General features: G+C 43.8%; 1 protein-coding gene across 5 annotated transcripts in view; it reads left to right on the top strand.

Moving 5' to 3' along the window:
• Positions 1-16,146, top strand: part of LOC106595585 (zinc finger protein basonuclin-2) — a 241,710-nt gene that overhangs the window by 103,586 nt on the left and 121,978 nt on the right. For 2 of the 5 annotated variants that reach the window (XR_006769555.2, XM_045716494.2), the window contains exons 1-3: positions 2,791-3,141; positions 4,242-4,625; positions 8,416-8,484. Coding sequence is in view for 4 of the 5 variants with exons in the window: in XM_045716494.2 (XP_045572450.1) it covers positions 3,139-3,141; positions 4,242-4,625; positions 8,416-8,484 (456 nt within the window). In the remaining variant the exon portion in view is untranslated. Of the gene's footprint in view, positions 1-2,790; positions 3,142-4,241; positions 4,626-8,415; positions 8,485-16,146 lie in introns of those variants that run through there. The other 3 variants (XM_045716501.2, XM_045716495.2, XM_045716498.2) reach the window with 3 other exon arrangements.

Raw genomic sequence — 16,146 nt, 5'->3', positions numbered from 1 at the left:
CAGAATAATACTTTTAATAAAGGACTCTATTACTGACGTGTGATACTCTTCTGCCTCTGCGTTTACCCTTCTTTCTCTTTTCTCTCTCCTTCCTTATTTCTCTCCCTCTTTTTTCTGTTTTTTTCTCTTTCGCTCTCTCTCTCTCCCTCCCTCTGTCTCTCTATAGCTGTCTCTCTCCTTTTCTCTCTCTTTTCTCTCTCTCTCTTCTCTCTCCTCCTTTTCTCTCTCTCTCCCCCTCTCTTCCTCTCTTTTCTCTTTCCCTCTCTTCTCTGGCTCTATTTCCTCCATGGCCACTGCCATTACAAGAGAGAAGGATGGAGAGTGGGCAGTAAAGAGAGAGAGAGAAAGACAGCGTGAGGGATATTGGCAGACTCCTCTCCATCCTCCCACAAATAACAGCCATTAACAGTCCAGATCAGGAGCTGAGCCACCAGGTTGACTTGAAACACTGAGTGCCACTCGAAAAACTAAGAGACCAGCACATTTACAGAGAGAGGGGGATGTGTGTGTGTGCGCCTGTGTGTGTGGTTATGTGTGTGTGTGTGTGTGTGTGTGTGTGTGTGTGTGTGTGTGTGTGTGTGTGTGTGTGTGTGTGTGTGTGTGTGTGTGTGTGTGTGTGTGTGTGTGTGTGTGTGTGTGTGTGTGTGTGTGTGTGTGTGTGTGTGTGTGTGTGTGTGTGTGTGTGTATATGAGTGTGTGTGTGTGAATGAGAGAGAGAAAGACCGAGTGAGAGATGTGTATGGAGAGTAGAAAGGAGCGTCGGCCATTGAATTGTCACTTAATGTAATTAGCGTGATGCTCCTGCCATGTGTGCGTTACCTTTTCACAGTGTGGTTAAAAGCAGAGCATGACACACTAATGGAAAGGGAACACCTACTCCCTTTACCACGCCGCTCAGACTGCCTGTGGCTTTTGTAGAGGCCACCACGCGTTTATGCTTAAAGACTAAACGCAGACAGAGAGGGAGAGTGGAAGAAAGAGAGGGGGGAGCAAGAGAGAGGGAACGGGAGGGGGAAGGAGAGAGAGAGGGATGGAAAGAAAGAGGGAAAGAGAAAAGTGAGAACATGAGGGAGAGCGAGAAAGAGAAAGATACAATAATCCAAATAAAGGTGAAAGACAAAAAGAGGTATTTTAAGTTCCTGTAACAATTTTGTCTCCCTCTTCCCCCTCCTCGTCGTCTGCTCCAAAATTCTCCATTGTACCAATTGGAGGTAAATGCTACAGTGCTAATCTCCTGTAAAGGTTAGCCCAGTGCCGTCATTAGCACTGCACAGAGGCTTTTAACCGACAGACAGGCAGCCGCCGTCTCCTACAATTTGCCACAAAATCCGAAGTGGCTTTATACATCAGAAGCCATTTAATTTAACGGAGGAGAGGAGTTAATTCTCTTTCTCTTCCTCTCTCTTTATCCCTCGCTTCTCAAAGATCACAGTGACATCTCCCTCGCCACCGCGGTCCGGGGATCACAGTATGTCCTTTTTTTCTCTGATGATGGAGGGAATGATAAAAGGAGGTAGAGAGGAAGATAGGAGCGGTAATAGAGGGGGGAAATGTCACTGCATTGTTCTAGTGATTTAGAAGTAGAGAGCATTCTCTTTATTTTTTTCTGTTTTCTCTCTCTCTGTCTCTTTATAGAGCTCTCTCTCTCTCTCTCTGTCTCTTTATAGAGCTCTCTCTCTCTCTCTCTGTCTCTCCGTCTGTCTCTATAGTGCTCTCTCTCCTCTCTCTCTCTAAATCTCTGTCGCTCTCTCTCTCTATAGCGCTCTCTCTCTTTCAGTCTCTCTCTCTCTCTATAGCGCTCTCTCTCTTTCAGTCTCTTTCTCTCTCTCCCCCTCTCTCTCTCTCTCTCTCTCTCTCTGTCTCTCTATAGTTCTCTCTCTCTTTCAGTCTCTCTTTCTCTCGCTCTCTCTCTCTCTTTCAGTCTCTCTCTCCTCTCTCTCTCTGTCTCTCTATAGTTCTCTCTCTTCCAGTCTCTCTTTCTCTCGCTCTCTCTCTCTTTCAGTCTCTCTCTCCTCTCTCTCTCTGTCTCTCTATAGCTCTCTCTCTCTTCCAGTCTCTCTCTCTCCTCTCTCTCTCTCTCTCTCTCCCTCTCTCTCTCTCTCTATCTCTCTCTCTCTCTCTCCTGCTCTCTTTGTATTCCCATACCTTTGTGGGGCTGTGCTGCTGTGGGGACCAATTTGGCTCAAATGGAGCCTCTTCCTCATTTTTTTCCTTAATTAAAATCTGAAAGCATCCACACGGGGTTTCCCTGTGTGTGTGTGTGTGTGTGTGGTGTGTGTGTGTGTGTGTGTGTGTGTGTGTGTGTGTGTGTGTGTGTGTGTGTGTGTGTGTGTGTGTGTGTGTGTGTGTGTGTGTGTGTGTGGCTGCCTCCTTAGTTCCATTAGTCTTATAGAGATTGGGATAAAACAGACAAAGGCTCCAGTGATGCCGTGTCGTCTGCGCATTTTTGTGTTCTCATATCACCAAATAACTCTTGATCACAATTTATGTATTTTTTTATCAGAAAGAATACTGTGAGTGTTATGTATGAAAAAATTGATAAAGCAGACTATTTGGCTTATGTATAACTAACAAAAAAAACAGCTTTTACCCAAAAATATTAAGAGCTAAATATGTTGTATTAGACAGCATAAGGAGTGTGCAAGTGCGTGTGTGTGCATGCGTGTGTGTGTTGCGGTGAGCGGTGGAGGTCCCAAAGGAGGACTGGATGCTCTGAGATGCGCTGGCCGCTCGAAGCGCAAACGGCTTCTCCAGCGAAGCTCGCTCCCCAGCTCCCCTCAGTAGCGAGGGGAGGAGTGTGTGTGTGTGTGTGTGTGGGAGCGTAAGCGCGATGTCATTGAGCGTCTCCAAAAGGAGCGGCGCAGTTGACTCAGTTGAGCCTGCGCTGGTCCTCACACACTCGCTCCTCTCACATGCAAACACACACACGCTCACACACTCTCAGGCATCCAGACACACAGCTGCTGCTGTGGAGCGCGGAGGAGTTACAGAGAGACGGAGGGAGAAGGGACAGGCAGCACTAGTAAAGAGAGAGAGGGAGAGAGAAGAAGAAAGAGGAAGAGAGAAGCAGGCAGGGAGGGGTGGATTGCTGCTGTCACACTTTCACACCTAATGTCTACGTTGGGATAGAGAGATTTGATGGTAAGAGAAGTTCATGTATTATTTTGATGGTTAGGTTGAATGTTTTTATACAGAGATGCATGGAACTATTTTTTTATCATGTTTGCAATATTTTGCAAATGTTTAGTTTTTTTGGTTCTTGTTGATTTTGGAAGCTGGGTGCATTTCATTGATTTCATTCTGCATTCTATTTGAGTGTAATTGTGTTGCCATTTGTTATTTCTGGTTATTTCTGCATGTGCATATTTTTACTTTAGATTAGATTATAGTAAGAAGGTTTTTTGTTGCCAAGAGTGACATTTATTTTATTCAATTTTTTACAAAATCTGTTTTATTTTTTACAGTTAACCTACTTTGTGTGTGTATGTATATAAGTGAGTTTGAGTGTGTGTGTTCCCGGCTTGAGAATGAGCGGGTAAGAGTTTCCAGGTTATGCATGGGTGACTTTGTTTTGCAAGTGATTTCTGGTTGAATGTGCAGTATTTATATGTGTAACTGTGTGTGTGTGTGTGTGTGTGTGTGTGTGTGTGTGTGTGTGTGTGTGTGTGTGTGTGTGTGTGTGTGTGTGTGTGTGTGTGTGTGTGTGTGTGTGTGTGTGTGTGTGTGTGTGTGTGTGTGTGTGTGTGTGTGTGTGTGTGTGTGTGTGTGTGTGCTCGTTCTGAGGACAGCCCATACAAATGACTGACAGATGGTTAAAGGCAAGAGGGCCGCTGACAAAAAAAAGAGAGACCCCTCCTTCCACATCAACTCCTCTATCCCTCCTTTCTTCTCTCCCTCCTCCCTCACTTTCACCCCCACCCTCGTCTCCACCTCTCCTCCTCCCTCCTTACCTTCAGCATTCTGCTCATCCTGCCCTCTCTTCCTCTCCCACTAGAAGACCCTGAGGAAATGCACCGCTCTCTCCTCCAGAATTAACTCTGCACACACTCCTCAGCGACCGGCCGCCAGAAGAAACCCTCTCACACTCCCTCTCCTCTAGAAGCTCCCTCTGTTCAAAAAGAAGAGGGGGAAAAAAACGACAGCCCAACCCCCAAAATCCCAAACCCACCTTCACTGACTTTTTTTTATCCCCTCCTCTCCTCCCGTCCTCCCTCCTCTCTCCCCCCTCCCTCTTTCTCTAGTCCGAGGAGGCAGGGTTGGATGTGAGAGGCAGCAGCGAGGAGAGAAGCAGCCAGGCGCCCAGAGACCCGGAAAGCGAGAGGGCACCAGAGTCCACCCTGAGCGGCACCGCCAACACCCCGACTACCACCTCTACCAGCAGCATCACCTCCAACCAGCTCCACAACAACAGCGCTAGCCCCACAGCCGTCTCCAGCAGTAGCAGTAGCGGTGGCTCCAGTGGTGCCGTAGGTGTTAGCACAGTTAGCCGCAGCGCTAAGGGAGCAGAGGGGAGGTCCTCCATGCAGTTCAGCACCAGACCTCCCAGTGCTGAGCCTGGCTTCATGGGGACATGGCAGCAACAGAGCACTGACCAGAGCAACCTCCTCTTCAGAATGTCCCAGCAGGTGAGTCCCCTCCCCTTCATTCAACCATCTGTTTTTCTGTCTCTTAGTTTTCATGGTGATCCGTCTATTTCTTAGTTTTGATGTGTCCTGTCTGTGTGTTTATTTGAGGTATAAATACCTCCCGGCCTTTTTTTGACACTTGGTGTGTGTTTAGGTGTTGTGGTAGGTGCTGCTGGTGGTGTGTGTGTGTGTGTGTGTGTGTGTGTGTGTGTGTGTGTGTGTGTGTGTGTGTGTGTGTGTGTGTGTGTGTGTGTGTGTGTGTGTGTGTGTGTGTGTGTGTGTGTGTGGGTGGGAGAGAGGGAGAGGGGGTGTGTGAGTGTGTGTGGGATACTGTTTTGTTTTTGAAAGAGTTAATATTATGTGTGTTGACATGATTATTCACTCATTTTTGCATTTTTCAGTCTTCATTTTTTTGTTTTATTTGCCTTGCCATTTTTTGGGGGGCTATTTGGTCAACTAGTAATCCTGTGCAGTTTGGGTCTGGTGTGTGAGAGAGTGTGTGTGCTTGTGAGTGTATATACACCTGACATTGTGTACTGCACTCTTTTCCTGAAATAATGATCAAATGTTGTAATTGAATTGCATATTAGTTCCTATAAAAGACAGCATACATTTTAATGTTTACAGAAAGAGAAGAAACATAAGAAGCCATGCGTTATTTCACCTGATTGTCCGTTGCCTCGTTTGGTTACGGTTGCGCTCACCCCACTCCTCCTAATTTGTCTGTGCAATATAGTTCAAAAGCAGCAATTGTAGTGTTTGTGTAACCCCGCGCTGATAAAGACTGTGGAAGAGTCGCCCTCTGGGTCGGGCTAATTGACTACATGTGGTCCGCTCAGGAAGCCTCGAACACGGGCTAGAGACAGGCAGCCGTGCGTGAATAGCCAGAGCCTGGAAGAGCGATAACGGATACCTTTAACTGAGGGAAGTTTACATTTCCTCCGACAACTAGCGTCCGTTATCGTTCCTGTTCACAGTCGTGTGTTTTATGACTTTGGCTTTTTTGAGAAGAATAAAATATCTCGGCGTTCTAGTTTTTAAAGGGAGTGTGGCTGTGGGGGCGTTAGGTGGTTTCCTTGGTGATGTACAGTGCGTTGAGGTAAAGGAGTAGAAAGAGAGAGGGGGAGTTGTAAAGGAGGGTCGTTAGTTGGTAATTAATCATAGTGGAACCTGTGTGTGTGTCTCCGTACCATACACACGCTGTTACGCATGCGAAGGCCGCGGCAGGCAGACCTTGTGCAATCGCCAGTCTCTGCTGTTTCGAGTTTGAAAATAAACGTATTAGTGGTTATTTTATGAATCACAGTCTTTTCTACTACTTTTATCACGGATGTTGTGCATATGAATATTTTTTTTTTTAATTGAGCAATTACTTAAAGCAATTCAAAAGAAATACGCTTTGTTTTGAGTGATTTAAACAATGTTGCCAATATCTCCATGACTGTGTTCTCTCACCGAAATGTGTGAAATTGTTTGCTCTTATTCAGTGAAATTATTCACACATGATTCCCTTTATTTTACCTTTCTCTAAATGTGTGGAGAATTGTCAGTGGCTGCACTTTTTTCCCCCATGCACATCTGCACACCATATTGGACACGCATGATGCATCCTCACTTTCAACATATGTTTTGAGCTGTGTGTATTATTAATATAAACTACTGCAAAGCTATTGACATGTCGTTGGAATAACGGAACCATATCGCACGAGGATGGTCCTGGCTCGCGCTCATTCGACCTCACGCGGCATCTGCGTGCAGGTGGATGGGCCCCGCGCTCAGACACCGAGGAGCATCCAGCATCTGCTGGGACTCACGTTTCGCAATCCCCCTTTTTACAAATGCGCGCCGCTGTGTCAATATAATCAGCTGTGGGACTCGTTGTTATTTCTCCTCCCTCGCACCACTTAGAAGGCATCTTTCCATGTTTAGTAGGCATGACAAAAATTCTCCAAAGAAGCCTCACCTTGACAGACTGCCTTATTGGAATCTAACCGATAATGACTTTGTGTTTGCCGAGCCGCGCGCGCCTTGGGGTATTGGGAGAAATGAGTGTTATGGGGGCTCGTGTTTCAAATCCTCCTCCCTTTAAAGATCAGCTAAGTGACATGAGTCATGGGTGCATTTTATCGGTGTTAGGGCAAATTATTTCAATGCAATCGATTGAGACGCAAAGCAGGAGCAGTATGTGTTGATGTGAGTGAGGGCATGTTGTTTACGGGTGTTGGTTGTGGTTTTGCAGCGAAGAATCCCCTCTCAAGCCATTTGATATCCTCTGAATTTATGCATTCACTGCAATGTCGCCTACCTATACAAGTCATTAGGGAACATGCAATAATTACGTGTTCCTGTATGATTACATTTTCTTTTTTCAATTCTTATTTTCAATTCTAGAATAGCACGCATATGTTCAAACACAATTTACAGCAGGTGTGCAATTATATTGCCAAGGAATGTCACCTAAAAATAAACCAAAACATTTATCTAAATTACCATAGAATGAATTGTAAAAACAATAATTTAACCTAGTTGGATATGTTGTTTTTTTGATATATTTAATTTATAAGATTTGCAACCTCAACGTCACACTATGTCAAAACCTGCTTCTCATATTAGAAGTGTATTTGTACGACGAGTAATGTGCTAATTCGATGCAATCAAATCAAAATAGGAAGTGCATGTCAATTAAATGCATACATTCCCTTTTGCATGAGTACAAATAGAGACAAGCCAACAGAGAGAGACATGGTTTTCATTTTGTTTAGATATCATATGTCTTTTTCAATCATGCTACCTTTTAAACATAAGTATAAGAAACGAAATCGAAAATGCAGAAACCATGAATGGCAAAAAAAAAAAAAGATTGGGAAAGGCCTGGCATGTTTCGCATCGTTTCTCTAGACTTTTAGTAAGAATAATTTCATTTTTGGATTCTCAGTTTTTTCCTTGGCTGCCATCCTTTCATGGTCGAATACATTCTATGCAAATCCAACCGTTATAATGCTTGTAATTGAAGTAAATTATTAAGAATTACAACGAAGATTACGCGTATACCCTAATAAAATGGAATATAGGCCTACCCCCTCTCTATTGCCTATCGCTTGGCTTTTGGTTTTTATTTTTGTCTATTGATGATAAGAGGATTTATAAACATAACCTTATATTAAATTATCTGCAAAAGCAGATACACGAGTTAAATCAATTAAATAGACTCAACAAATTGGGAAATGATTGCACCTGCTTTCTTTATATTTAGGAATGTGCGGATCATTTTATGTATAATCTGCAGGGAAATTATTATCATATTTCGTTATGTAAACTCCCCATAAATTATGTTAAATTATATTTTTAAGCCTTCCAAAGCACTACGGTGTAATAATATTTTGACGTCGTAATTGAGTACTTTGTTTTGGGTACATGCATGGATATTAATATCGACCTTTGCAAGTTAAACAGTCCGCAGTTAAGTGATATCACTGCGCCTCTAATTGGTCCATCACTAGTAGGCTAATTCCCCCTCAATAAACCAACATTAAGCCATGTCATTTTATTTCCCCTTGAGCTTCAAAAGCTGAGGGGTGTGGAACAACTCAAGGATTACTTAGGGCTCGTAAAATGTTGCCGCGGTGCACCTCTTCTGTGAGGGTCTAATGCCAGTCAGACGAAGGAAGATCCCGAGAAAATGTTGAAGAAATAGGGCCGGTAGCACTTACAGCGTCAGGGTATGTTTTCAATCTAAATCTCTGCTCTTAATTAGCTCGTCCTTCTAAATTCTTCCCTTCTCTTCTGCAAGGCGGGTGCTGTAACACGGCTTCCTCTGAAGTGCGACAGGTCGACTATGGGCCGAGACCTTACGGACGAGGTACAGTCGCTTCTATAGCTTGACATGTTTCTCCTATCTTCTCAGTATAGTTACAGCATCTGAGATGCAGGCATGCAGCGGTATTTGATCCCAATACAAGCAATAGGTGGATTAACACATCAGAAATGTTAGTGGAAAATATAAACTAAAGTAATTATATAGGTTATTATTATACCTAATATATGTTAATAATGGGCCAAGCATGAACACAATGGTATTATAATAATAATAATAATAATAATACTAATACTGTATTATTGTATTTTTTTTATTAAACCAGTTCAGCAATTTTCTAAATTTGCCATTATACTTTATTACTGTTATTATTGTTGAGTGTTATTACATGTTTGAAATGCCAGGTGCATGGCCTATAGCAGAGGATTCTAGCAGAACTCATGGCCTATAGCAGAGGATTCTAGCAGAGGATTCTAGCAGAACTCATGGCCTATAGCAGAGGATTCTAGCAGAACTCATGGCCTATAGCAGAGGATTCTAGCAGAACTCATGGTCTATAGCACAGGATTCTAGCAGAACTCATGGCCTATAGCAGAGGATTCTAGCAGAACTCATGGTCTATAGCAGAGGATTCTAGCAGAACTCATGGCCTATAGCAGAGGATTCTAGCAGAACTCATGGTCTATAGCAGAGGATTCTAGCAGAACTCATGGTCTATAGCAGAGGATTCTAGCAGAACTCATGGCCTATAGCAGAGGATTCTAGCAGAACTCATGGTCTATAGCAGAGGATTCTAGCAGAACTCATGGTCTATAGCAGAGGATTCTAGCAGAACTCATGGCCTATAGCAGAGGATTCTAGCAGAACTCATGGTCTATAGCAGAGGATTCTAGCAGAACTCATGGCCTATAGCAGAGGATTCTAGCAGAACTCATGGCCTATAGCAGAGGATTCTAGCAGAACTCATGGCCTATAGCAGAGGATTCTAGCAGAGGATTCTAGCAGAACTCATGGCCTATAGCAGAGGATTCTAGCAGAACTCATGGCCTATAGCAGAGGATTCTAGCAGAACTCATGGTCTATAGCACAGGATTCTAGCAGAACTCATGGCCTATAGCAGAGGATTCTAGCAGAACTCATGGTCTATAGCAGAGGATTCTAGCAGAACTCATGGCCTATAGCAGAGGATTCTAGCAGAACTCATGGTCTATAGCAGAGGATTCTAGCAGAACTCATGGTCTATAGCAGAGGATTCTAGCAGAACTCATGGCCTATAGCAGAGGATTCTAGCAGAACTCATGGTCTATAGCAGAGGATTCTAGCAGAACTCATGGTCTATAGCAGAGGATTCTAGCAGAACTCATGGCCTATAGCAGAGGATTCTAGCAGAACTCATGGTCTATAGCAGAGGATTCTAGCAGAACTCATGGTCTATAGCAGAGGATTCTAGCAGAACTCATGGCCTATAGCAGAGGATTCTAGCAGAACTCATGGCCTATAGCAGAGGATTCTAGCAGAACTCATGGCCTATAGCAGAGGATTCTAGCAGAACTCATGGCTTATAGCAGAGGATTCTAGCAGAACTCATGGTCTATAGCAGAGGATTCTAGCAGAACTCATGGTCTATAGCAGAGGATTCTAGCAGAACTCTGTAATAGTTCTATTGTATTTATTTCCCCTAACCACTTTGTGAATAATTCGCAGTTCTAAGAGTTTAAACATCTTTAAATTCATGCGTTATCATTTTCTCTGAACTAGGATTACTGTAGGCTTATATAAATATATGTTTCATGTTGGTGAGATTTAAACATTGTAGTGGATTTACTCTGCATGTCCTGCACTCAAGCAAAATTAACTACACATATTTCAATTAAGAAAATATACACGATGCAAAAGCAAATCAGACAATGCAATAATATCACATGCATTTCAAACATGAGTTGTAAGAAGGGTGTATGTTCAGAAGATGTGTGCAGAGAGGACTGTGTGTAGAGTACGGTGGTTGAGACTGCAGTCAGGAGATATAGCAGGGCAGGCATCATCTGTCTGTCTGTCTGTCTGTCTGTCTGTCTGTCTGTCTGTCTGTCTGTCTGTCTGTCTGTCTGTCTGTCTGTCTGTCTGTCTGTCTGTCTGTCTGTCTGTCTGTCTGTCTGTCTGTCTGTCTGTCTGTCTGTCTGTCTGGTTCATGTCAATACATTGACGCCTTAGATGGACTGCTTTACAGTGAGGTCATTACCTAACTATCGATTACATCTGCTCTATTCTCTTCAACCAATACCTCTCCATTTCTATACCACACAATCTCTCCTTGCTGTCATTTCAGTTATACACATATCTACCTGTATAATCTGTATATCTATCATTTTCAAGTGGTTCTATATTTTCTAATGTAAGATAAATATTTATATTTATTTATTTCACCTTTATTTAACCAGGTAGGCAAGTTGAGAACAAGTTCTCATTTACAATTGCGACCTGGCAATATAACATATGTACATGTGCAACCATTTTGTTATTTCATGTAGTTTTACCCCATCAACTGAAATCTGCATTTGTGGAGTGTAGGCTATGACACCTGCCCTGCTATAGGCTGTATGTATCTGAATGTAAACCCTGCTATAGGCTGTATGAATCTGAATGTAAACCCTGCTAAAGGCTGTATGAATCTGAATGTAAACCCTGCTATAGGCTGTATGAATCTGAATGTAAACCCTGCTATAGGCTGTATGTATCTGAATGTAAACCCTGCTATAGGCTGTATGTATCTGAATGTAAACCCTGCTAAAGGCTGTATGAATCTGAATGTAAACCCTGCTATAGGCTGTATGTATCAGAATGTAAACCCTGCTTCAGGCTGTATGTATCTGAATGTAAACCCTGCTATAGGCTGTATGTATCTGAATGTAAACCCTGCTATAGGCTGTATGTATCTGAATGTAAACCCTGCTATAGGCTGTATGTATCTGAATGTAAACCCTGCTATAGGCTGTATGTATCTGAATGTAAACCCTGCTAAAGGCTGTATGTATCTGAATGTAAACCCTGCTATAGGCTGTATGTATCAGAATGTAAACCCTGCTATAGTCATATTTCTCCCTAAAGGCATGGCAGACATCATATTAGATGAATAGCAGAACATCTCCTAGTTAGTTTTGTCTGAGTCAATAATGGACTTAATGTCATCGTCTTCAGTGTAGATCAGAGGGGCCTTAATTCACCTATTAACATACTGCTACACTTACGGCTGCTTCACGCTCGGTGTGTGTGTGTGTGTGTGTGTGTGTGTGTGTGTAAGTATTTCTGAGGGAGGGGTGTTTTTCCCCCCATTCAGTTCATCGCTGTGCTGTTGCATGCAAGAATATGTTAGTGTGTTTTTGCGTTTTTTTTATAAACGAGAGCGAGAGAGAAAGTGGGCTAATTTTCTAGGAGAGAGTGTCGTGCTGTGTTTTCCCCTCAGAGGATATATTGCCTGTGTGCTGGCTGTGTTTAACGGGCTGTTTTCCTTCCTCTGCCGAGGCCTGTTGCATGTGTGTGTTTCTGCCTGCGTGTCTGATACTAGAATATTTTCTGTGTCTTTTATTCCTGAGGGTTGTGTGACTACACCGTACTCTGCATCTCTGATGGGCTGCATGACCACAGATACCATCATGTGTATGAGGTGTTTTCCCTTCTTATCTTTTGCATATGTTCAGGTACCTGTAGTACCAGTGAGTATGTGAGGGAAAGAGTGCCGTTTTTCTCTCTCTGTTCAGGGCTGGCTCTGTCTCTGGCACCATGTGTGTGCGGGTGCGAGCTGATGTGTGTGCGGGTCTTGGCTGGCCTTGGCTGGAGGAGACGAGAGGTGAAAGAGGATATGTGGAGGAAACGCCATGCCACTTCTCTCTTTCTATGGCTCCCTCTCTCTCGCGCTCTCTCTCTTTCTCTCTTTGTTTCTCTCTATCTCTCTCTCTGTGTCTCTCTCTCTCTCTTTCTCTCTCTCTCTCTCTCTCTCTCTCTCTCTCTCTCTCTCTCTCTCTCTCTCTCTCTTTCTCTCTCTCTCTCTCTCTCTCAGCACTAATACCAGCCCCTAAGCCCTGGGGTCCACCCTCTCTCCCTCCCCCTTAGTACACTAGATTAGTAAGGTAGTCCTGTCACCGGGGAAGTGGCCATAGAGGAAGGGGACACTGCGTCATTGGCCCAAAGGAGGGGGACCGCTTTGGGTGTAACACAGGAAGTCCCAGTTACAGGGTCACTGTTTTCAAAGGGACAGAGGAAATGGCCCAGTCCAAGGCAATGCCTACCCAGTCACAATGAGTGAGTGAGTGTATCGTAGCTGAGTGGTGGAAGTGGTGCTGAGTGGCTGGGTGTTACTGTGTGGTCGGTCCTTATCAGGTTTGGATGGACTGTAGCTCTGTAGTGTTTTCATTGGCACCGTCCTCTTTGGGCTGGAGACCGGAGAGAGGGATCTTACCTAGAGCTAATGAAGCCTGGAGGCTACTTTCTTTCTGACCTCTTCCTCGTTTCTCCTCTGTTCCCGAGCCCTGGTCCTTCTGGGCAGAGTGAGGAGAAACGGGGTTACGGAAGGACCAGGGCTCGGGAACAGAGGAGAAACGAGGAAGAGGTCAGAAAGAAAGTAGCCTCCAGGCTTCATTAGCTCTAGGTAAGATCCCTCTCTACAGTCTCCAGCCCAGAGAGGACGGTGCCAATGAAAACACTACAGACACTACAGGCGGGGTCCCTGCTGGCCTTCTCTTTCGGCTGTCACCCCCTAGAGGGGTTCAACCACTGTTAATTACACTGTGGGATCTGGATAATTAGGGTCTGGGATGATGGGGGGGGCTAGTAGACTCTGCTCTAAGGTAGCGGTCTCTCTCTCTCTCTCTCTCTCTCTCTCTCTCTCTCTCTCTCTCTCTCTCTCTCTCTCCGCTTTCTTTTTCTCTCTCTCTCCATTGGTGTTGTTAGATTGGCTTGTTGGGAGTGTCAGTGAGAGTGTGTATAGTGTAAAAGTGGAGAAGGTGTAGGGGTGTGTTTAACCACGTCAGTTACCGCGCCTCGGTTTTTCCACCAGTATGGTCCTGTTATTTCTGGACGAGAGCAGAGACGTGGTAGACTCTGAGGTGAGAGGAGGAGAGAAGACCAAAGATGTGTGTGTGTGTGTGTGTGTGTGTGTGTGTGTGTGTGTGTGTGTGTGTGTGTAAGGTGGATGTGGACCACTTGTACGTCTACCGTGTGTGTGTCTGCGCGCGCAAGTTTGTGGTTTAGATGGCATGTAGAGTTTAGGAGAGTTTAGGAGAGGGAAGACGCACAAGGTGCCATTCATTCTACGACCACCACGTATTTATCTAAGCGTCAGGCATGAAGATATGACGTCCAAACCTATTTTTGCTTTGAACTTTTTTCTACTCGCACGTTAAAAATAATTCACGCTGTGGACATTTAATTTAGGGCCCCCTTTTTTCTTTTAATCAGAATATGAATTAATTTGGTTATTTAATTTGCTGCGGTTATGCCATTTAATAAACATTTGTCAGTGTAGTTTGTAGTAGTTTCTGTTTCAACTGTATATTTTAATATTCATGATTTAAATTCCCTCAATCTCTCTTATTTTTGCGAGGAAGACATGGAATATTAAAATGCCCTGGAGATCCTTCAATGTTCTCATTGTGTTGCAGACTAACACACACAGTGTGTTTCAATCTCTAAGATATTCTGTTTTGTCACATCGTCAATTTCTAGTGAATTATCTTCCTACTATCGAGAGACATTCTTCATATTTTAAAACGTCGATCTCTTGTTTGATGAAAATGCATGAATCAAACTCAGATATTTTTACTGCATTACCAGGTTAGAACCGTAGAGATGAATCATTCGTATAGTAATTTGTATTTACAATGATCTGATGAAAATTACAAAGCCTAACTAACTAAGTCTTCCCTGAGTTCGAGGGGTTATGGGATGGACATTAAAAACATCACCCAGAGTTTTCCAGCCAAGTCGCAGCATGTGATCTCATTTGGATTTGATACTCAGCCTTGCATGAGACGCAGAGCTTTGACATGAAGCATGCCTCAGACTGAAACAATGTGTGCGTCATCTGTCTGCGGCGCTGTAACACTGGAACACTGGTGTTGTGTACATTCGTTCACCCCGTCGTCTCCTGTCTCCCGCTGCAGCTACTGATCAATATGGGACGTGAGGATCACTCACGGGGTCAGGATCACTCACGGGGTCAGGATCACTCACGGGGTCAGGATCACTCACGGGGTCAGGGTGATCTGTCCCCTTTCGGTCCCAAGGAGATGCATGATATCTCTGGTGTTTGGATGAAGGGATAGATGGATGGATGGATGACTGGAGTGGGTTGGAGAGAGACAGAGTGTCTTCTAATAGTGTTTTCTTTGTGAACGTACTGTGTTGGGGTCGTTGCTACGACAGCAGTGTATGCGTACGGAGTCTGTGTGTGAGTGTGTGTGTGTTCAGGAACGGCAGCAATGCAGGGCCATCTGCTTGTGTCTTATCAGGGAGATGAGTGGTGAACGGTAGCTGAGTCCTCCACCAGCCTTTTCCCATGGACCCCCTCCTACCTCCTACAGGCCCTGAGAGTGTGTGTGCCTGTGTGAGTGTGCGTGCGTGCGTGTGTGTGTGTGTACCGCACCCAGACCTCTCACACACTCCTCACACCCCACTGTGTTACACACTCTGAAACAGAGCTGTCCGTCTGCCTGTTAAAACTATTATAAATACCAAATACAGGATATTCAGAAACTGGCTAGCAGCTTGTTTGTTTTCACCTTATGTTGTACACAAACTCTAGTGTCCAGTTCAACATTAAATTGTGTCTTTCCTGGTTTTGGGAAAAAAAACGTTCGAATGTTTTGCTTATTATGATCTCCGGAGAGAATTTAAATCGACAATAGAATGATCAAGCTGGATTCTATTCTGTTATATTCCTGAAGGTGCTAGTGGATTTCTGAGTTGTTTATTGGCCATTGTGTGTTTGTCTATCAAATGGTTTATTTAGTCTTGGTGTGTGGTAAACAACGATAATGTTAGCTGCCAGTGTGTTGCTAGCTAATCCCTGTGTATTGATGTGTGTGTGGCCTATGGCCCTGTCAGTGCTGGGCTTACAGCAACAACTACCACACAGCAGGAAACCATATGGTAACAAGGTTATTCAACTCGTTTTACAGTCTTATAGCAATGTAATAACATGATTAAGACATGCTCATTACACACAACGCTGAGGCGACGGGCATCGTCTAATAACATGGAAATAACGATTATTCAGTCTTTTATCTGAAATTTGACGTTGCATGTTCCTTCTGGAAAAATACAATTCTTCTCTTCTATATCCGCTATGTAATGATGATGGTGAATATTGTAGATGTGCATAGTGTAGAAGATACTGTAGTTACAGAGGCCATATGTAGTCCCTATGATCTGTAAAGAATTTGGCCGGAGACATCTAACTGGCAGGTGTTTTATTGAGTCTAGAGCTCTGAACCATAGAAATGCAGTATATTAGAAATAGAAATATATTAACTAGATAAAGGACAGTTGGATTTTATGCCGAGCTACAGTTTGATACAGTATGTTTGAGTTGCGCTGATGCGATTCAGATCGTACTAAAAGGCTTTTTTGACAAATCTCTATTTCGGCATATTTTTCAAGCATGGCCCATAATCACCCCAATCTTGGATGGCGCTGCCTATTCAAATACACGAAAAG

The sequence above is a fragment of the Salmo salar genome, chromosome 04 (assembly GCF_965601325.2).
Source record: "Salmo salar chromosome 04, fSalSal1, whole genome shotgun sequence".
Lineage (NCBI taxonomy): Eukaryota > Metazoa > Chordata > Actinopteri > Salmoniformes > Salmonidae > Salmo > Salmo salar.
This window is presented reverse-complemented; position numbering and strand designations above follow the sequence as displayed.